Raw genomic sequence first — 23,967 nt, 5'->3', positions numbered from 1 at the left:
GGTATGCATATATGCCACATAGTTTTGCAGAAGTATTCTTCCACTTTGGTCATCCATTTCCAATTTCAATGAAAATACATTTTTCATGAAAATATATTTTTCTTAATCTCCCCATCATTATTTATAACATATTTATGATAATGAAAATGGGTTACTCTTAGGTATTTCTATTTAAATACTGAAGATGGAGAAATACCTAAAAAGCCCAAGGGATGGTGAGATGGCTAGGACCATATCTGAGGAAGCAAACATCTTGATTTTGAATCCCCCCTTAGGGACCACCCCTTTTTCAACTCTTTTAACATATCTAAGATTTTCAATGGGGGTTACAGTTCATTCTGACAATTTATGACGGTGAATGATGAATAAAATATGATATACTTATAATTTCTAACATTTAGATGTAACTTTCGATCTATTTATTTTATTTGTGAAAATGAATAATAAATAGAGAATTACATATGTGAAAAAATCGCAATAACAAAAATAACATAATTGCACAAAACACAAGGATTTATGTGGTCCGACAGTGTGCCTACGTTTACGGAACAGAACAAGAATAATCACTATTTTCTCTCTTAAGATTGATAGTCCTAGAGATATCTATTTATACAACCGAGAGTTACCAAAACATATAAAACTCCCCAAAATAGAATCCCCAAGAATAGAAAACCCCTTAAGAAAATATTATATGATTTCCCCTTTTATATTTCTGACAAATTTAGAACAGGGGCTCGCCCCTGTACCCTAGGAAGGGGTGCTGCCCCCTTTCATCCCGCCCGCTGATCGGGCAGCTCTACACAACGTAACAGAATACAAGATATTTTCATAACAACATACTCATTATTTTGAACATTTAGTTATAACGTTTTATCCGAACGTCTATTTTTCTACTACAATATATGCATTTTTAGTATTTTGGGAAGATCTATCTAATGTTGAGCTTGAAAAAAAATGAAAAAGTGAACTCAACACTTCTCTTTAAATGGTTTCTATGCACAATTCCTATAAATTTTTATTAATTCTAATTATCAATCGGTTAGATTACAAGAGATCCGACGCCGATTGGTTCTAATGAAAAGGGATCCAAAATTGTCCTCTGAATTTCGGTCTCTGATTTAATTGGTATCCAAAGACACCCGTACTCAATATCATTCTCTCTAGGATTTAAAAACTCTCTTATATTTTACTCTTTTAAGTGGATGAGAAAATACAGAGAAAAATAGATAGAAAAATCCATGAATTAAACCAGGAAGAGTACAACCAGCTCACGAAAGAAGAAAAAGAACACGTGAAAGATACACTTCAACCAAAAAACAATCCGAACAAAGTGTGCAAGCTTGCTTGAAATACTCGTGAATGATTGCTAAGAGTGACCTTTAACTACTTAAATGTCTGACCCTTAGTGTCAAACTAGATAAAATGAAGAGGTACAACTTTTCATGCGACCAAAACATTAATAGCAAATTGCATGAATCTGCAAGCTTACTGAGTTGGTTTAGTTCAAATCCCATCTTCACCAACTAATCACAAACCACAAATCTATTTAATAATCTAGAAAAGGGTTTTGTTAACTTGTGCCCTTAGGGCACACTTTAAAGTGCGATAAATACACTTTGGAAATTGGAATCTTAGGGTATTTTGGTGATAAATAATTTTTTTTAAAGCATTTTTGATACAAAATCTAATTCCCAAAGTGTATATAATGCACTTTAATGTGCCACACGTTACAAGACTCCTAGAAAAAAAATGGTAGGTTAAAGTTTGTGAGTGTTAATGTCATGACTTCATGACATTGGGTTGAGAATCCGCCTTTTTAACCTACTAATTACTAATAGCTAATCTTGTTTGCCAAACAGAAAAAAGAAAAAATGCACATTTTTTGCGATGATGTCAAAGGGTAGGTATAACATGTTTTAGTGATGGATTATAAGCAAACCCTTTGTATATAATAAGTTATCATTTAGGGTATTTTGGTTTCTAAATTTAACTGTTTTCAGTACCAAGTGTCTTGTGAGATTATATATGTTTATCTATTTCAATTAAAAAGAATAATCCAATGAGGAGGGGCTCGCGCCTGATTAGCTTGTAAGAGAATTCTTGGTATAAATAAATTGCTTCTTGAACCCCATCTTAAGAAAATCTAGGGGACAACTTAGTTCGGTTTGAGGTTAAATTATTATCAAACCAACATAGATCAGTTCCACTAAATAAAAACCAGAATCAAATCAAAATGCCAATAGAACCAAACCAAATTAAGATCGGTTTGGTTTGGTTCTCAGTTTGAACCGGATCAAGTTGCACCCCTAAGATAATCTATTTTAGTATTAGTGTCAAAATCAATAAAAATTAAAATTAACATGTGTAATAGTTTTCTTATTTTTAGTACATTGCTTTTTATGCATTTGTTACATAGTTGTCTAAGGTGGCATGTGCAAAGGCCTATATATCACAAGGGCCTTATTTGTAATTTAACAAATTGATTAAAGGGTTTTTGAATATTACATCTAATCTCCACATGTTCATGAATATTTGAGATTGCCCTTTGTTTTCAAATTGATGAATACCCCTTGACCTCGGTCTTCTCTCATCAACTAATGAAAAATGGTTTAAATGACCTAGAACATTTAGAGTTTTCTTCTCCAAACCAGTCTTCTTCAACATCTGAAATATGAAGATGATGAAAACCATGATGAAATGATGTTGATAGTGATGATATAGTGGTGATAGTGATGAAAGTCATGATGATGGTAATAATGATAGTGGGGATTATGGTGATGATAATGAGGGCATTGAGGTTATTTTTCACTAGACAATAAAAGAAGACGAAAGTCAAGGGGAAAATAATCAATTTGAAAAAAATAAGATTGCATCTCAAATAAAGGTAGAGGGGCATGTCATTATTTTGGAAAGATCAAAGCAGCACATGTGCCACTGGGACATTTCAAATAGGGCTGCTGACGGGCGGGTTTAGGCTGGGCTTGCTTGAGTCCTAACCCATCCCTAAATAGGGGGACTCTACCTAGACCAGCTCTATACCAAATAGGGTCTAAGCCCATCAAGCCCTAGCTAGGCCGTAACGGACACGGGCTTTATTTTGGCCCAACTAAATGACTAGAATTCAATATTTTTAATGAAAAAACTGTATTTATTCAAATATTTGTAATGGGTACGAGGTTTCCAAACAAAACATTGCATGAGATGTTTTGTGCTACAATTTACTATATTTGGAGGGAAAGAAATAGGAGATTTTTACGGGAAACTCCAAATTTGCGGTCTGATCTTGTTCGGAGGCAAACAACATCATTGTTATCGAACTCCAATCAATTTTAGAAGCTTTGAAATTGGCCAAGAGGAAGGACTTGGGTAGATCCAAGTACTTGTGTATTAGAGGATGATTCTTTCACTCCTCAAGAGCTTGGGAAAATTGTCTTCTACAAAATATAGTTGCGAGTCGAGCTGGGCTGGGCCAGTGGGCTAAAGTGACACCCTAATTTCAAAGCCCACTTTACTCAGACTTCTCTAATTATAATAGGGCCAGTTGTAAAGGTGCCCTAATTTTTTTTTTTCTTTTTTTTGTCTTATATGGGTTAAAAGTTTTGGAGCAAGCTGATTTTTGGTAGGATGATCTCTATGGTGAGGAGATCATCCTCACAAAAAATCGTCCCATCCCGAAACTTCTAATCCCATCAAAACAAGTTGAAGAATCGTAAATCGTTCAATGAGGACATGTTTTAAAATCCCTAATACAAGATTTCAAAGCCGTCCATAGGGAAAAAATTACAAAAATATTGGAAAAAACAAGCTAAATCTGTTTAATCTCTCTTGATTTATAGTCCATTACCATTGATAAAAATACAAGACACAAACATAACAAATCAAATCACGCAAGGTTTTTCAATTTAATAATACAAATTATATATCAAATATCATAGATGAGTCTTGAACACGATGATAGCTATGAAACTCGTGACCACAACTGCTACTTCTTTAGGAATATCTTCCATACAATTTAGATCCTTTTAATTTGTTCTTTATCCTGGACAAAACGAATATTTTTTTATCACTGTTAATGACATATTACAAAAATAATACAAAAACATTTTAAAGGTTTAAACTATTAAACATAGAGAAGTCATCACTTTAACTCTTAGCCAAAGTCCCTTATCAAAAGAACAACATCAAGAAAATTGAATGCTTCTGGTATGAAATTCTCAACAAATCCATAGGTTCTATTTCATTGTATAAACTTCGTTTTCAAGAGAATAAGAATTTCTTGAAAAAATGATCATGGGAAAATGAATTTCATTGTTTGATTGAAACAGTGGGAAATGTCAAAAAGAGAGTTGATTTTAGCATAGTTACAAAATCGTCGAATTAACTTTAAACTTGGTTGAGTCAACTTGACTTGATCGGATTTTGAGGTTACATGGCCCCAAAATTCGAAGAATTTGTAATCAACTTGGTAAAACTTGAAAATGCACCAAGTCAAATCAAAAACTCGATCGTGTTATTTGATTATACATAATATTTTTGTGGAGAAATAAAATTAAATATTTTATTTAGTTTAAAATAGAAACTATTTTTATATTATTTTAAGTTGTTAGGCTTGAATGGCCATCCAAGTCAAAAAATTTTTACTTTTAATAGTTATTATATAATATCCATCGACGGTCTGTCAATGTACAGTCAATTATCCAAATTCATATTCAAATAATCAAAAATATTATTCGAAGATTTTTGGATATGGATTCGAATTCAGATATTGAAATATCCTCTCTCTCTCTCTCGATAACATTCAATTGAAACCCAAATAGATATAATAGTTATTATATAATATAATATACTTATATTGTTATATATATCAAATCTGAATCGGATAAGTATCTTATCAAATTTGAATATTGATTTAAAATAACCGTTTCATCATTTGAACCGTTGGAATGTGATGTGATGTGATGATGAGATATTCTAACCCAGACTCAACTCATCTTTTACATAACACATCCTAGGTTTGCCCATCAATAGGATTGAGTTGAGGCCAGCCCGCCCAAGTTGCAACCTAAATGTCATATTTCTTTTTTTTTTCTGTGGGATTAATAAATTTTTGACTACTTTGTTTGTTGTTTGCAGATTTGTCATGAGTTTGAGGGTTCAGCACCTACTTGCCTGATATTAAGGTTGCCGTTTTTTATGGTGGTGTGAACATCAAGATTCACAAGGAATTACTGAAGAATGAGTGTCTACATATTGTTGTCGGTACACCGGGAAGGATACTAGCATTAGCAAGAGATAAGGAACTCGGTCTGAAGAATGGTAGGCATTTTATCCTTGATGAATGTGACAAAATGCTTGAATCTCTGGGTATTCCTTCTGCCGTTAGCATCAGTTTTTGAGATTTCCAAGCAGAATGGGCTTGGACCCATAACTCAGTTGGTGACATTTTCAGTGCAACTGAGGTTTGTTAGGAAGTTGTGGTACTGGGTACACAATTACAATTGAAGTAGAAAAGAAAATAAAAATGAAAATGATGAATACCAAATCTTAACGTAGAAAACCTCCAAAAATTGGAGTAAAAATCACAGGCAAACTGCAGAAGGATTTCACTATTGCAAAAGAAATACAACCCTTTCTCTATATAAATAAGGAGAGCACAATTGACAATACCCTCTCTCTTATCATATGAGAAAACACACATTCTCTCTCTAACAAAGGAAAGACTATGAAGATTAGGAGAAACCTGACATTTTTCTCTCTAAACTTTCTTTCCCTTTCTCTTAGTTAGAATGGGATTCTAACACAAGACTGGGATGATTTCTAAATGAGAGGAGGCATATATTTATAGAGGGAGATAGGTGGTTATCCAGTCGTCAAGTTTGACTTTATCCAGTCGTCATTTTTGACTTTATCCAGTCGTCAAATTTGACTTTTCTTAACCACCTTCAGATAACAAAAGTGACTTTATTATCTGACAATCTCCCACTTAAAGTAACTTTTGCAATTCTTCTATCTTTTCTACTTGCTATTTCTATGCTACTTACATTTCTGCTAGGCCAATAAAGGATCGATACCAACTAAACTTATCATTGTTGATCGGCTTTGTTAACATATCAGCTAGGTTGTCTTTAGTATGGATTTTATATATATCCACACTTCCTTCTTCCACTTTTTCACGAACAAAGTGATACTGAACTCGTATGTGCTTTGTCTTTGAATGAAATGCTGGATTCTTTGCTAGATGCAAAGCGCTCTGACTATCACAAAATAGAGCAATCTTCTCTTGTTTGTGTCTGAGCTCCTCCAGTAGCATTTCCAACCATATTGCCTCTTTAGTGGCTTGTGTGGCTGTGACGTATTCTGCCTCTGTTGTAGAAGTAGCCACAATAGACTGCAGTTTCGAAACCCAGCTTACAGCTCCTCCAGCAAGAGTAAACACATAACCTGAGGTGGACTTACTCTTATCAAGATCACCTGCATAATCTGAATCAACATAGCCTCTGACAATAAAGTCTGATCCTCCATAACATAATGCAGCATTTGAGGTACCCTTGACATATCTCAGGATCCTCTTTACAGCATTCCAATGCTCTCTACCAGGATTCACCATGTATCGACTAACTGCTCCCACTGCTTGTGCAATGTCTGGTCTTGTGCAAACCATAGCGAACATTAAACTTCCCACTGCTGATGCATACGGTACTCAAGACATTTCCATCCTCTCTGCTTCGTTGCTAGGGCTCATCTCTGAGGATAACTTGAAATTAATAGGAAGAGGGGTAGAAACTGGCTTACAATCTTGCATATTGAAGCGTCGTAAGATTTTCTTCAGATAGTTTTTCTGAGAAAGCCATACCTTCCTATTATTTCTGTCTCGGTAAATTTGCATCCCTAGAATCTTGTTTGCTGGTCCCAAGTCCTTCATTTCAAACTCCCTAGCCAACTGTGCCTTCAACTCTTTAAGACGATCTTTGTTGGGGCCTGCTACCAACATGTCATCAACATACAACAGCAGAATAATGAACTCATTATCACCAAATCTCTTGTAATAAGCACAAGGATCTGAACTAAGTCTGTTGTATCCAAGGCTCATGATGAAGGAATCAAATCTCTTATACCAACATCTCAGCGCCTGTTTGAGACCGTACAGAGATTTGTTCAACCTGCAAACCAAGTTCTCTTTTCCTTTTTCTTCAAAACCTCCTGGTTGGAGCATGCAAATCTTTTCTTCAAGTTCTTCATCAAGAAATACAATTTTCACATTTCTGCTGATTATCACCTTGTGGGCAGTGGGATCTCACAGGTGGTACCCCTTAACACCATCAGCATACCCTAAGAAAATACATATTCTGGATTTTGGATCCAGCTTTGATGTTTCTTGGGCATTGTACATAATGTACACATGACTTCCGAGTGTATGTAAGTGAGAATAATCAGTTGGTTTACCAGTCCACATCTCCATTGGCATCTTCAGATCAATTACGGTTGATGGTGACCAATTGATCACATAACAGGTGGTCTTGACTGCTTCTGCCCAAAATGACTTGGCCATCCCTGCAGTTCTCAACATCGCTCTTGTCCGTTCTAACAAGGTTCTATTCATCCGCTCCGCTACTCCATTTTGCTGTGGAGTGTATGCCACTATGAACTGCCTCTTGATACCTTCTTGATGACAGAAGTTATCAAATTCATCACTGGTATATTCTCCTCCATTATCCGTCCTCAAACACTTGATCTTCTTCTCAGATTCAAGCTCCACTCGCGCTTTGAACATTTTGAAAACTGGAAATACGTCTGCCTTCATCTTGATTGGATACACCCAACATCTCCTGGAGTAATCATCAATAAAAGATACGTAGTATCTTGCCCCTCCTAGGGATAGAACTGGTGCTTGCCAAACATCGAAATAGATCAGTTCTATGATAGCTTTGCTTCTAGCATTAGAACTGCTGAACTTTAATCTGTGATGCTTACTAGTAACACAGTGCTCACAAAAGGGTAATGAAACCTTTTTGAGTCGTGGAAGAAGTCTTTGCTCAGCAAGAATCTTCAAGCCTCGTTCCGACATGTGGCCAAGTTTACGATGCCACATCATCGTTAGTTCTTCTGCTGAACTTGCCGATGCAGAAGACGCTTCTCCTTCTTGATGTGTTTCTCCTTTAAGCATGTACAAATTCGCAGCTATCTTTTCCGCTTTCATCACCACAAGCGCGCCTTTGACTATTTTCATGATCCCATCTTGAACATGGGTTTTACACCCACTATTATCTAATTGTCCTAAAGACAATAGATTTTTTTTCAGGCCCTTCACGTGTCGTACCTCCTGGATGGTGCGAACTATACCATCATACATCTTCAATTTGATGGTACCAATACCAGCAATCTCCAAGGCATGATCATCTCCCATGAACACAGATCCTCCAGAGATAGGTTCATATTGGTGGAACCATTCTCTTCGGGAAGTCATATGCCATGTTGCTCCTGAGTCCATAAGCTAGACATCAGCGAATTTTCTTCTGCCTTCAACAACTGTTGTTGCCTCGCTGTATAAGATTTTGCCATCATCCGAGGTGCTTGCTACACAACCCTGAGCTTTTGACGACTCAGTACCTTTTCCTTTGGCTTCTTCGATATTCTTGAGATACCAACACTCCTTTTTGTAGTGCCCTTTCTTGCCACAGTGATGACACTTGACATTTTTCTTACTTTTGGATTTTGATCTACTCTGATTTTGACTCCCACTGGGGTCACGTTCCGTTGATCTCCCTCTCGTCATCATTAAAGCTTTAGCCTGCTGTGAACTTCCCAGTCTATCTTTTTTGTTTTTGCGCCGACTTTCTTCTTCGAGAACCGCAGCTGCAATATCATCGAAGACTAGAACTTCTATGTTGCTCGTTAAGTTGATGATGAGTTGATCATACGAATCAGGTAGACTTTGAAGAAGAATTTTAGCACGTTCACCCGTCTCTATGTTGTGCCCCATTGTTGTGAGCTGTGAACATAAAGTATTGAGGGTGTTGATGTGGTTGGTCACCGAAGTTGACTCCATCATCCGAAGGGTGTAAAACCTTCTCTTCAAGAAGATTTTGTTGTGCAGTGATTTGGCCTCGTACAATTTTGTTAGTGTATCCCATATTTTTTTTGCTGTCTTTTTCTCCGCCACACTTGACAGTACTCCATCGGCTAGTGCTAAGTGCAGATTAGCAATAGCATTGCTATCCATCTCGTTCCACTTGCCGTCGTCAGTGATTTCCGCGGGCCTATCTCCAATTGCCTCCAAGCAGTTATCTTTTCTCAAAACTGCTTTTATTCTCATTTTCCACAATGAGAAATTATTCCTATTGAACTTTTCTATTTCATACTTCGTCGCCATTATTGAAAATGCCTCTTTTCCATTAACTGAATCTGACTGTAGCACGAAAACTAGCTATAAACCTGGCGCTCTGATACCACTGTTAGGAAGTTGTGGTACTGGGCACACAATTACAACTGAAGTAGAAAAGAAAATAAAAATAAAAATGATGAACACCAAATCTTAACGTGGAAAACCTCCAAAAATTGGAGTAAAAATCACGGGCAAACTGCAGAAGGATTTCACTATTGCAAAAGAAATACAACCCTTTCTCTATATAAATAAGGAGAGCACAATTGACAATACCCTCTCTCTTATCATATGAGAAAACACACACTCTCTCTAACAAAGGAAAGACTATGAAGATTAGGAAAAACCTGACATTTTTCTCTCTAAACTTTCTTTCCCTTTCTCTTAGTTAGAATGGGATTCTAACACAAGACTGGGATGATTTCTAAATGAGATGAGGCATATATTTATAGAGGGAGATAGGTGGTTATCCAGTTGTCAAGTTTGACTTTATCCAGTCTTCAAATTTGACTTTTCTTAACCACCTTCAGATAACAAAAGTGACTTTATTATCTGACAAGGTTGTGGGTTCAAGTACAGCCGACCTGATTTGGTCTTAGGCTGTTGTTCTTTTGGTTGACATAAAAGTAATTCTGGGTTGGTTCAAGTTCAACTTACTGACCAGACGAGATTTTCAAGGCAATTCTTGAATATCGTAATACTTCTAATTTTTTCCTTAAATGTTTATGATTTTGCACATCCAATTTATTTGCTTAATATTATCTTTCACCTCATGGCTATGTGTATTCCGTAGACATGCGGAGAGATGTGCAAGAGATTTTCAAGATGACTCCTCATGATAAGCAAGTTATGATGTTTTCTGCGACACTAAGCAAGGAGATCCGTCCTGTTTGCAAGAAATTCATGCAAGATGTAATGTCCCGTGGCTAGTACATCTCGATTTTAGAAGTTGTCCCCATAACATTCAACACTACAGACCATAAAAGTTGTCAGTAGTGCCATCCTGATTCCAAGCCCTGTGTGCTCTGACTATCTCTCAGAAACTCTGGAGATATTTTTTATTTTACGGAATTTATCTTAATAATGTTTGGGGGGGGGGTGTGGAAGAGAAATAGGTTGGATCCCTATAGTTTAGCATGTTTTAGGGGATAGCTTTCTGAGGCACTAGATTTTTATTATCTTTGCCTTTAAGAGTTCTTGGCATGGGGGGCCTTTGTTTCTGCTTCTTTCTTTGTTGGCCATTGTTGTTTGTAGTTGGGTTTAGCTTGGAAGGGACTGTGATGGAGTTCATATCAGTTGTGTAATTGTGTGGGATTCACTAGTGGGGAATAAATATCTTGGGAGGAGGTGTAATGTTATCATTTCGAATTAGACGGACTGAATTCTAATGTTCTGGGGAGTGGTTCGACCGTCATTTGGTTCTGGATTCAGTTATCTTAAAGGACAGCCCCTAATCTGCTTTAATCTTACATTTGTTTCCTTTCAGCCAATGGAAATTTATGTGAACGATGAGGCCAAATTGACACTGCATGGCCTCGTACAGGTATCATTTGGCATTTGATTACTAGAACTTTATTTTTAAGGACATTTTCCTCATGTGTATATGTTTTCCTGGCAGCACTACATTAAACTGACTGAGTTGGAGAAAAATCGTAAGTTGAATGATCTTCTGGATGCATTGGACTTCAATCAAGTTGTCATCTTTGTCAAAAGTGTGAATAGAGCAGCTGAATTGAACAAGCTACTTGTGGAGTGTAACTTCCCATCAATTTGCATCCATTCTGGGATGTCTCAGGAAGAAAGGTTTGGAATTGTGTTATTCACACTACTCATTTTTGTAGGAATCCATTTATAATTTTCTCTAAATTATTTGGTGGGCTATCCAAGAGTTATATTTTCCAATTTTATTCTTACAACTCCCCTCGCCTCTTGCAAATGAATATTGAGGAGATATATGCATGTACTGGATTCTAGTGTAGTTAAGGGTGAAAGGCGCACTTAAGGTGCAAAGGGCTCCCGGTGCCTGAGGTGCATGCCTGAGTGAAGCCAAGCACAATAAAATTATAAAAATAAATAATGAAAAAATGTATAATACTTATATTATGTATAATTATGAGTTTTATAATTAAGTTAAAATATTCAATACTTAAAGAAGAAAAAAACAATCAGCAATAGCACACAAACTAGAGAGAAAGAAGAGAGAAGAAAAAGACGCAGAAACAAGCCAACAACTAGGGTTAAGGTTTAAAATGTCGTGTTGGAGGAATGTCTCTCTCAAGGAAAAAATCGATATTTGATTGGTTGATACATTTCCATACATTCTTGAAAATTCAATGTTTTAGATTAACCTTTCTTGTCGGCCTATTCATTCCGATAATTATGAACCAGGACTAGGGCTATTAATGGGTGGGTTTAGGTTGAGCTTGGTTGAGCCCTAATCTTGCCCTAGAGAGATAGGCTCTACTTTAGATCGGCCTTATACCCCTATTAAGCTTAAGATAACTAAGCTCAGGCCAATAAAAATGTAAAATTCAACACTGTTAATGGTAAAAAATTATACTTGCCAAATATATATATATGGGAACAGTTCGAAGGCCCTAAAGGAAACCCAGTTTCTTACCAAGTTTTTGAGTTCGTCAGATTGAGTTGCATCCGACAGTTCGAGATATGTCTTACGGTTTTAAAGTTAAAACATAAGTAATTACAATTGCCCCCATGTTCTAACGGACTTATTCTTTTACAAATCCCTCACAACACATTCCTCTCTTCTTCTCTCTCTGTTGAACCAAGTTACAGAACCTATTCGAAACTTGGAACGAATCCCTCTCTCTCTCTCTTTCAAGTTACAGCTCGAACAACCCCTCCCATCGTCGTCTCTCTATCTCAAGTTTCAGTTCAAACGGCCGTCAGATCTCGTCATCATCATCCATTAAGACCCAACACGCAAACCAATCAACAACTCAGTGGGAAATCTAGAAATTCGCATATGGTTAGTCATCCTGGCTCTTTGCTTTAGGAACCAACCATTGGGGCACTCTTTTGCAGACCACCTTTCCAGAGAGCTAAACCTGATGACAGGGGCTCTCTAGTCATGTTATGTTAGTTAAACCCACCATCAAATATGCTCTGTCATGAGCCCTAATCCATGTTATTGGAGATTGGAGAATGATTAGGAACCCACAAGATGGATCTTCCGAAGCAACTAAAGAATTCAATTGTGATTATTGGACAAATAGAGAGACATTCAATTATTTACAAATCGAATGGCTTCATCCAATAAATCTGTGATCTCCTTTCCAAACTAAGTGTCTCCCTTCCCAATCCATGAGACAAACAAACCTGTGGTCAGTGGATTCATCCCATCATCTCTACCAAGAAAATAAGACCAAAAGAAATGCTCTAATGGTACATTTCGAAATTATGAAGTTGACGTTTTCTCAAGCTCGATATAAGAAAATCTAATCCACGAGTTTTCCTCCCGAATGGTAACATAATAAAACCAACAAACAGAGACCAATTTCCTTCCCCCTTCACTTCTTCTGGTATAAATAAGAATTAATTTCAGATAATAATTAAGGCACTTATTGAATGAATCCCTTCTAAAATTGAGTCTCTCCCATCAAAAAAGAAATGCAGCTTGTAAAATGTGATAAGCTAGTAAATAATCCTGAAAGGACAGATAATCCACAAATTCCACACAATATAGTACAACTTAATGTTTACCAGTCTTGAGAAGTAGATAATAGTATTTAGTCTTTAAATGTTTGACATAGTATTTATCTGTAGCGATTACTATAGTCATGGCGAGATCTGACGGCCATTCGAACTGAAACTTGAGAGAGAGAGAGAGATGGGAGGGGTCGTTCGAGCTGTAACTTGAGAGAGAGAGGGATTCGTTCCAAGTTTTGAATAGGTTATGTAACTTTGTTCTACAGAGAAAGAAGAAGCGAGGGATGTGTTGTGAGGGATTTGTAAAAGAATAAGTCCGTTAGAACAGGGGGGCGATTGTAATTACTTACGTTTTAACTTTAAAACCGTAAGACACATCTCGAACCGTCGGATGCAACTCGATCTGACGGACTCAAAAACTTGGTAAGATACTGGGTTCCCTTTAGGGCCTCCGAACCGCTCCCTATATATATATTGGGTATGTAAAGATGTGAATCAAATCTGAAATTGGTGTCTTATTTAAACAAAATACATTTATTTTATTTAATTTTTAGTGAGGCATGCGTCTGGGGTGCCTTGACTGAGGCTCAATCAAGGTGTATGGCCAGTGTATTAAGGTGCCACCCTGCCTTGAGGTGTGCCTAAGGCGCACCAAGACGATCTCCTTAGCTACAAAGCTGGGTTTTGCTTGTTAAATTGACGATGGATGGTCAAAACATTTATAGGAAACTATCGTTTGTATTATATAGAAAATGTGAGGTAGTAGAGATTTAGTTTTTATATTTAAAATGATGAAATGGTACTTAACGATAAAATGACAATGATTGGTATAAAATTTCATTTTGAATTCAAACAATGAAAGTGTAATCTTTGTAGTTTGGTTTGAGCAAATCTTATGCTACTTGATGGAAATCTTTGAGTGCATCGTTGTTTAATACAAATAAGGCCTGGATATTTTCTCCTAAATCGGAATGCAATTTGCATAGGGTGACACGTTACAAGGGATTCAAAGAGGGGCATAAAAGGATTCTTGTGGCGACAGATTTGGTGGGTAGGGGAATTGACATGGAACGTGTCAATATTGTTATCAATTATGACATGCCTGATTCTGCAGATACTTACTTACACAGGGTAAATTCACCTCCTTTTTTATTGTTTTACTACTCCAATCATCTTTGTGAAACTGTCCAACCACTTACCAATTTCTCTTGCAGGTTGGTAGGGCTGGTCGGTTTGGTACCAAAGGACTTGCTATCACTTTTGTCTCAACTGCATCGGATTCAGATGTTCTTAATCGGGTTCGCTATTCTCTTATGTGAATCCTAATATTCTCTGAGTTGAATTACAATGTTCTCTCCTAGTCGAATCCAAGAATTGTCAAAATTGCCTTATATGTTTACTGTGTATTTTAGTGGTGTCCATTCCAGATGTAATTTCATGTTGCTACTTGTGTCATTTTTTTAGATTCAAGAGAGGTTTGAGGTGGACATAAAAGAGCTTCCAGAGCAAATCGATACTTTTACATACAGTATGTTTCTCTACTTTGGCGTGTAACTTATAGTTAATATCTGCATCTCTGGATCCATGTGTTTGGTTTGATCCAATGCTTCCAAATGACAATTAAAACCTATAGCAGATTTGCTTTCATTTATGGGTTGTATGGTGTACTAAATTTATTTTGATATTAGTTTTTAGTTTTCTTGGATCTTCTGTCAGGATTAGAACTGTACCCTAGGCACAACTTAAGGCCACAATGAGAACTCTAGGCCAAAGGAGTCCCTACCATTGCATCATGGACTTCCCGAGACTCATACACATTTGTCCTATTGAGCTCACAATGTCTTTAATGTGTGCTATAGCTTCTCTTAGGGTAAATTGACATTATCCATAAATGCATGTGGCCTCTTCCATGTTGATTAGTTAGTTACCACTTATTTTCGGGGGATTCTATTGGGGATGGAGTGACGGACTGACATTTACCCTTTTTTAGTTTATAAATAAAATTTCAAATGTTTCATAATTGTTTGTTTCTTTTGGCAGTGCCCTCATGAAGCTGAGACATTGATGCTTAATGATGGTGATTTACGGGGATTTCTAAGAGGCGATGCATCTTGTAATGCTTAGTATTATTTGTTTTGAAAGGAATTGTAGTTTGTGATATTGTTGTATACCTTAACTTTTGAACTGAGGGTTATCATCTCTGTTTTGGTGCATTGGGTAGTTATGTTTTAATTTTAGATGGAGAAGGCATAGGAACAATTCTATATATTATGTACCAATCTCCAAATCATGAGTGCTTAAGTTAATGTTATCTACTTATAACCCATGTATTGTGGCATTACTTGAGTTCACAGCATGCCAATGATTATTGTATGGTTGGAATATATGTAAAGTTGTGGAACCATTGTTTTAAAAAACTGGATTGGCCTTTACGGTTTGACTGGGTCCAACCAGGATTTTAATAAATATCGATTTGGTGCTCTAGGAACCGTTGTTTACTCAAGAACCATTAGTTTGTTTTAACTGGTGGTTCAACCGTGGAAACTGTCCTCTGTTAAGGGCTGGTTTTGGTTCCATGCAAGATTTAATGATTCATTCTTAAATTCTCTTGTTAAAAATAAGAAAAATGTTAGAAAGTTTGAAAATCAATCATTTTATTGAATTTATTACTAACAAAAAAATATAAAAATCTACTGAATCTCTAATAATTATATTAATAAATAAAATTTGTAAATTTACTAATTATTTTAATAGAAAATTTAAATAAATTCAAAAACCTTCTAAAGCTCTAATTAAATAAAAAATTTGCAATGATATTTACATTGAAACTTGGGATATTGAAACTTAGGATGTTACATTATTTAAAACGATTTAAGTTTTTAAATCTGATATTTTTAATTTATTCAGCATATATTAATTTTTTTGGGTTCTTTTTTTATGTACATTTTATCATTATATATAATTAGTTAAATTAAGGTCTTGGACTCATAGCTCAGTTGGTTTGACAAGTTGTAATTTGCAAAACAACTTTGATGTTATGCCTTCAAATCCAGTTTACCCATTGAAAAAAATAAAATTTGAAATAACCCAACTTAGGTTCAAACCCCATTGAGTCCATTTTCACGTTGACAACTAACCACCTTGAAATAACCTCTATTTAATTTATTGTTTTTATGACACCTCTCAGTGATTTCCAACCATTAGAAATTTTAAGCACATGGTTTTGAAAACATTTCCACATGAAACAAATTGAGATTTTATTTTATTTTTTATTTAAAAAAATTCTCTTGAATTCATTTCTTAATTTAGAAATTAAAGAAATGCTTATTAACTATATGTTAACTGATTTTTTTTATCCTTTTAAGTTTTAAAATACATTTACAAAAAATAAAATTACTCAAACATATTTTTTTAATCTAAGACTTTGACAAAGTGATAAATATTATGTATTAAAACCGATGGAGTTGCTTACATTACAAGAGTAAGGGAAGAATTAGATCACAATGTGGACAGAGGATTCATGACAACATAGTGGTTATAAAGGCTTTGGTGTAAACTAGTTAAGGGCTATATTTCTTGATAATTTTATTTTTAATTAGAAGAATATTATAATTGGGTAACTTACTTGTGCTTTCTCACCAGCCCAGAGACAACTAAGAATGAAGGAATGTCACGCAAATATTGAACAACAAAGTTTGATGATCTTCTCCCAAAAATTGAATGTTGTTGAAAAATTGTTGTGAGAAATAACGATAGTGTTAGTAACATAAAGAGAGAGAGAGAGAGAGAGAGAGTTTACATGGTTCGGCAAAATTTGCCTACATTCATAAGATTTTTTCACCATTTCCATGAAAAAAAAAATACTACAATCCCTAATACAAGATTACAAAGCCAACCATAGGGAAAAAATTACGAAAATATTGGGAGAAATCACTCTTGATTTATAGTCCATTACCACTAATAAAATACAAGATACAACCATAACAAATCAAATCACGCAAGATATACATAATACGAAATATATATCAAATATCAGACATGTCTTAAACATAATAAGCAGTGAGAGTCTGTAGGTTATGACTTTGATACCCAGAATGAGCAGTATTTCCTCGGGGCCACCCTCACTTATCCAATGCGTGGATGTGCGGGCGTTGCATGTGCCCAGGGAGGGACCCGTATGCCCTGGCTCCGGCCCTAGCTCTTCAGGTCCCCTCTAGTTAGATGTAAGTTCATACACCCCGGTCATCAAACTCGCAACAACAACTGCTACTTCTTCTTTAGGAACATCTTCCATAAAATTCAGATCCTTTTAGTTAGTTTTTTTAATCCTGGACAAAACAAATATTTTTTACGATGGTTAATATCATATTATAAAACTATACAAAAACGTTTTAAAGGTTTAAACTACTAAACATAGATAAGTCACCGCTTTAACTCTTAGCCAATGGCCTTTATCAAAAGAAGGGCATCAAGAAAGTTGAATGATATAATATAGAACCTACACTAATTCCGTAGGATCTATTTCATTGTATGGAATTCATTTTCAAGAAAATAAGCATTCCATGAGAAAATGATCATGGGAAAAATGAATTCCCTTTTTGATTGGCACTAAGGAAAATGTCAAAAAGAGAATTGAATTTTAGCATAGTCATAAAATCGTTGAGTTAACTTCAAACTTGATTGAGTCAACTTGACTCGATTGGATTTTGAGGTGACACGGCCCCAAAATTTGAAGAAACCAACTTGTAAAGTCAACTTGGCAAAGTACCTAGTCAAATAAAAAACTCGATTGAGTTATTCAGTTATACGTAATATTTTTGTGGAGAACTAAAATTAAATCTTTTATTTAGTTTAAAATATTAAAAACCATTTTTAAAACTTATTTTTATAGGTCAATTTTTATATTATTTAAGTTATTAGGTTTGACTCTAGTGGATGGACATCAAAGTCAAGTCGAATTTTTGAGTTTTAAAAACTATGGTTTATTAGGTCTATCAATGGATGGTCAATTATAGAAATTCATATTCAAATAATCAAATATGATTTGATGTTTTTGGATATGGATTTGATTTCAGATATTGAGATATCATGTTATCTCCGATAACATTCAATTCAAACCCAAATAGTTATAATAGTTATTATATAATATAAAATACTTATATTATTATATATATCAAATTTGAATCTGATAAGTATCTTATCAAATTTGAATATTGATTTAGAATCCCATCCAATTGGGATGTCAAAAACATGATCCGAATTTTTTTTTAAAGAATAAGTTATTTTTTAATTTTGAATTTGTATTTTAAATCTGAGAGATCGGTTGAAGTATAGTTGGATTGCAGTATTTATTTTATCAAGAAAGAAGAACAAATAAATTCAAAATATTTCTGTGTTGTGTCAGGAATCCATTTGTATTCTCCCATCATCTGAACCGTTGGCATGTGATGTGATGATGAGAGCCAACCTCAATTGACAACCAATTAGGAGTGGAGTTATTTCTTTTATTAATTCAAAATTCAAAATTCAAAAGTAAAATCTTACTTAATTAAAAACGAACTTTACCTCTCTCTCAGATCTCGGTGGAGTCATGATGCATGCGTGTCTCTAATATTAAAGTCCATCACTATTGTCCTCTTCATCGCCAAATCTCGATGTTGGATATTCTCATCTGGAAAAACAAATAAATTCGAAATATTTGTGTGTTGTATTGGGAATCTATTTGTATTCTTCCATCATCTGAACCGTTGGTATGTGGTGTGCTGTGATGTGATGATGAGAGCCAATTAGGAGTGGAGTTGTTTCTTTTCTTAATTCAAAATTCAAAATTAAAATGTAAAATCTTACTTAATTAAAAACGAACTTTACCTCTCTCTCAGATCTCGGTGGAGTCATGATGCATGCGTGTCTCATTACTCTCCTCTTACGTCCCTGTCCTTGATCTTGATGTTGGGGATGTGTGATATGATGCTCCAGTCCTCTCCTACCTCCTTTTGGCAACGTGCTCCCAAAACAGAGCACTCAATAATATCCAAACTTTGAAGCGAGGTGAGCTGTTTCAGCTCCTCAGACATGCACATCAAGGAATCAGACCATCGGATTGTCAACCTTTGGAGCGATGTAAGATGAGCCAAACCTTCAGGGAGTGACGAATGTGGTGATCGAAAGATAAACAGAGACTTGAGAATGTTGTTGCTGTTGTTAACTTGGTTGGTGGGCAATGACCTTGAAAGAACACCTACATCCCCTCCTAAAAACAACTCTTCAAGGAGTGGAGGAAGGCATGGTGTCCAACTCAATTTTGGGCAATCATTAATTACTAGTTTCCTTAGTGAAGCAGGGAATATGTAGTGAGGCAGCTCCTTTAACTTGGGGCAATGATGAATTGCTAATGTGTGGAGAAGTGGCATGATGTTGATGATTATATCTCTTCCTCCTCCACTTCCAGCAGCATGTTCTTCTTCTTCTTCTTCTTCTTCCCTTGTCAACATCTCCCACTCCTCCCACTCATTCATATCCTGCAAACAAAGTTTCTTCAACTGTGGGAATGCTACCACAACTCTTGATTCTCCACCACCTCTTTTTGTACCATCATCATCAACATCCATTAATTCCTAAAAACTCAACACCTACACGTTTCACCGAATTCATTTCTTTTATAACGAGCCGTTCAAGGACTGGTAAATTTCCTAGAGCTGGCAAAACCTGTAACTTTGGAAAGTTCCAAATGGTTAATTTTCTGAGACACGGCATAATCACTCCATCTACTACCCTCAAATCCCACTCCTCCAACTCATACATATCCCAAAAACGAAGTTCCTTCAACTGTGGGACTGCTACCACAACTCTTGATTCTCCACCACCTCTTTTTGTAACATCATCATCAACATCCACATTAATTCCTAAAAACTCAACACCTACACGTTTCACCGAATTCATTCCTCCTATCCAGAGGCTTTCAAGGACTGGTAAATTTCCAAGAGCTGGCAAAACCTGAAGCTTTGGTAAGTTCTGAAGGGTTAATTTTCGAAGGGAGCTTAATCTACCAATTCCTTGAGGCAAGTAGCTTAGTTCATCAATTCGTTCAATTTCAAGATACCTCAGGTTAATCATTTTCCTCATCCCTTGAGGTAGTTTACATAGCCTCTTACAATTTTTGAGGTTCAATGTCTGCAAATTATACAATCTGCAAATCAAAGTATCTAAGATGTATCAACTTCTCAACCTCATTCGGCAGTTCTTCAAGATTAGGAATGCACAAAGATAGTTCTCTAAGATATGTCAATTGACAAAACAAATCAGAAAGAGCTCGAACAGATTCTGATGCCCTTGATAGTTGTCGTCTCTTGATAATGAGAGTGCGTAGATTCTTTGCCTCGTAAATGGAAGGAAGGATGGAACTTAAATCTGCAAACCGTGTAACGTTTAAATGGCGGACCTTCTTGCTATTGTTGTTGAATTCTATGTTGTTACCTTCCATGATAAAGCATTCAGTCTTCGTAAGAAATTGGGCAAAATCATGAATAAGATCATGCATCTTGTAGTAAATTGTGTTTCTATCTCGTTGGAAAAATGAGCGCATCAGTAGTTCATCGAAATATTCATCACCCACTACTTCCAATTCTGTACTTCTCGTGGAGTTAAGAAGACCGTGTGCCATCCATAACTTGATTAACTCATCCTTTTCTATATAATGATCTTTTGGAAAGACAGCACAATACATGAAGCAACGTTTCACATTTGAGGGCAAATCATAATAACTCAACAACAGAACAGGCAAAACACCTTTTTCAACCTCTTCTAATTCCCATGCATCACTTTTCAAGACTTGTTCCCACTTTAATCTGGTTTTTTTGAAGAACATGTGACCTCCCAAAGCCTTGACGAAAAGAGGCACACCCTTGCACTTTTTTACGATGTCCACGCCGATATCTTCCACTTTCTCACGCTCGTCTTTGCTCCATCCGTGAAAAGCGATACGTTTAAACAATACCAAACATTCCTCCTCGGACAATTTCCCCAGATCATGAGTGTAGGCCGAATCCACCATCGATGTAACTTTCTTACTGCGCGTAGTAACGACAATTCTGCTTCCTTGTGCACTAGCCTTGAAAGCAAGCTTCAATGGACTCCAGTCAGCGTGCTTCTCAGTCCACACATCATCCAGCACAAGTAGAAACCGCTTTCCCGTGACAGATGCCTTTAATTTTTGAAGCAAAGGTTCCTGTTGAATGAAATTAGGGATGTTCTCACCAGCAGCTTCAATAATCGATTTGGCAAGCCTTGTTAAATCAAAAGGATCAGATACACACACCCACATTCTCTTCTCGAAATGTTTTTTCACCTCATGATCATTGAAGACCATTTGGGCAAGCGTGGTCTTCCCATATCCCCCAGGTCCACATATAGAGATGACAATAGGGAGAACATTAGGTGTTTCTTGTTGACTACTCTCACTCAACAACCTGCTTAATATTTTATCTTTGTCGTCGTCACGGCCGCATACTTCTAATACATCAATCAGAGAGCTAGTCATTCGAAATGTTGGTGGTTCCGCAATAGTAGTAATAGCCGTCATCCCACTATCAATAAACTGGAACTGGTCCTTGTCCTTTGCAATTACATCTAGTCTGCCTTTTATTTCTTTTATCTTATGGCCGATTTTATGACGCAAAGAAACTTGACTGAAGCAATTCCAATTGCAATTGCAAAGAGAGAACAAATAGGAGCATACCTTCTCTAATACGCCAACTCCCTCGATTTCCGATCTGAGAATTTCAGTGCTCCATTCGTCCAACACATCTTCCATGTCGTAGAGCACGTCTTTGAGTCTTTCTAACCAAAGCTTAACCCTTTTCTCTTTTACTTGTTTCTCCTCTGCATCTATGAGTACGGCTTGAATTGATTCGAGTGTAAAAGTAAGCTTTTCAACCTCTTGAGGGGTACCCAACACCAGTCTCACCTCTTTCTCCGCCTCTTTGGAGATAACAGATACCAATTTCTTCAAAACAGTGGAAACGAGAGCATGCGCCATACTTGACGGGGTGAAAGTCAACAGAACAGGAATGAAAGATTAAAATCTATTATTGGTTTGGTGGGAGCTGTTATTGGCACTCCAACTTTTACTTATCAAATCTTAATTAAAAATAAAGAATTTTCTTCAAAACATGCACAACTTTTATTCAAATTCCTATTTCAATACCTTGCTCATTTTAATTTCAAAAACATGTATTTGAACGAGTTTGTCACTTTTATAATCAATGAATTCACTTGTATATTCACAAATTACTAAAATAGATTTTACTCATAGATTATAAAAATGACAAATGCATGCTTTGGGCATTGAAATAAATTGTATATTCACTTCTATTTTTTTTAATAGATTTTTTTATTTTTAGGATTTAAGATTTTATTTGAACCTAATCATAATTGTAAATAATTACTAAAATTGTGATCAATTATTATAATGTTTTATCATATTGAGATATAATTTGAGGCAAACCTTTCTAACATTTGAATGGTGAGTTTTAATCTTTAATTAGGGTATGATAAATAATTTTAAAAATAAGATTGTAATAAGTAAGAATTGGGGTGCCACTAGCGCATTTTTTTTTTTTATTTTTTTTAAGGGACGTGTGAAAGATGTTTGAAAGTACTCTCAATGGCATGTGGTGTATATTGCACCGACATCTCTCTATTTTTTTACTACACCACTAAGGTAAAGCAACCACCAAGATTAGGTTTACTCTCTATACGAGATAAATAAATTTTGACTAACTTCATAAGTTTATTACAAAAAACCTATATGTAGCAATTTTATTACAAAAAACCCCCTTACTTCATTAGTTTTTTACTTAAACAAATCTTACTTTATTAATCATGCTATCATGACTAACTTAGTAAGATTTTAAATCTTACTAATGATCGTTGGGCTCACATAGATTATCAAATTAGCAATCCAACAACAAGGCCTTTTAAATTTCGTGGAAAAACTCAGACTAAAAATAAAAAAATAAAAACCCTCGTAAGTTACGTATTTAAAATTGATGGCTTCTGTAAACCAGAACCACAACTCTCTAAATTTCATCGAAAAACTCAAATCCAAAGATATTAAAATCAATTTCCTTTTTGAGTTCAAGCCAACATTTTGAAATTGGACGGTTACTAATCTTCCACCTAACTTTCAAACTTAAAAATAAAATTTAATGGTGAAAAATAAGAGTTTTTCAGAAGAAATATATATATATATATATAGATGAAGTTCATCTAATTTTGTCGTTACAACCTTGAAGTTCATCTAAGTTCATCCAATGGGATTGCGCGGTCATTATGCGTCAACAATATGGCCGTCAACAAAATCGCACTCTGTCAATCCTAGTGGAGTATTTCTTGAAATATTTTTGCTGCAGTCCTTCGTCTTAATTTTATTTACAATCCTTATACTTTTTATTAATTAAGTTCATATTCAAACACAAACATTTTCAATTGAAATAGCAAAACACTTGTCTTACTAACGTAATAAGATTTTAATCCTTACTAAGGGTCTTTTTACTTATATGGATAACCACATCACCAGTCCAATACTATCACAACCCTCTAAATTTCATCGAAAGTCTCATATCAAAAAAATAAAATTCAAGAAATAATTTTTTTTTTTGAGCTTGATGTAAGTTTTTCAAAATTACCGAACTTCCAAATAACTCCCAAACTTAAAATTGAAATAGAACGGTGAAAAATAACTTTTTTGGGGATTTATTTCTTCAAAGTTCATATACTTTTGTCCTCGACAATATTGAAACATCTAATCATGTTTTTAAATGCCACAAGGTGAGCCCAAGGTTGGTCGAAAACAGTAAAATATTTTAGAGATGTATTTTTTCAACTAATTTAGTAAAATTTGAAATCTTACTAAGGATCAT

At 35.4% G+C, this 23,967-nt stretch overlaps 2 protein-coding genes across 2 annotated transcripts; one reads left to right on the top strand and one right to left on the bottom strand.

The window, feature by feature from the left end:
• Positions 1-5,158: 5,158 nt before the first annotated feature.
• LOC147388610 (DEAD-box ATP-dependent RNA helicase 15-like) lies at positions 5,159-15,449 on the top strand. Its single transcript, XM_086418204.1, has 8 exons — positions 5,159-5,364; positions 10,173-10,291; positions 10,866-10,922; positions 10,998-11,182; positions 14,035-14,179; positions 14,263-14,346; positions 14,513-14,576; positions 15,089-15,449. Exons 1-8 carry the CDS (start codon positions 5,349-5,351, stop codon positions 15,097-15,099), a joined length of 681 nt encoding a protein of 226 aa, XP_086274330.1. The 5' UTR covers positions 5,159-5,348; the 3' UTR covers positions 15,100-15,449.
• Positions 15,450-16,843: 1,394 nt separating this feature from the next.
• LOC147388609 (disease resistance protein RGA2-like) lies at positions 16,844-22,082 on the bottom strand. The gene is given in 4 exon segments (XM_086418351.1): positions 16,844-17,376; positions 18,614-18,810; positions 18,917-20,233; positions 20,235-22,082. Coding segments are annotated over 2 exon segments (2,436 nt in total). The 3' UTR covers positions 16,844-17,376; positions 18,614-18,810; positions 18,917-19,645.
• Between the last annotated feature and the right edge of the window lie 1,885 nt (positions 22,083-23,967).

The sequence above is a fragment of the Akebia trifoliata genome, chromosome 12 (assembly GCF_017979445.1).
Source record: "Akebia trifoliata isolate Shusen 1 chromosome 12, ASM1797944v1, whole genome shotgun sequence".
NCBI lineage: Eukaryota > Viridiplantae > Streptophyta > Magnoliopsida > Ranunculales > Lardizabalaceae > Akebia > Akebia trifoliata.
The sequence above is the reverse complement of the archived record's forward strand: the minus strand, read 5'-3'. Positions and strand labels throughout refer to the sequence as shown.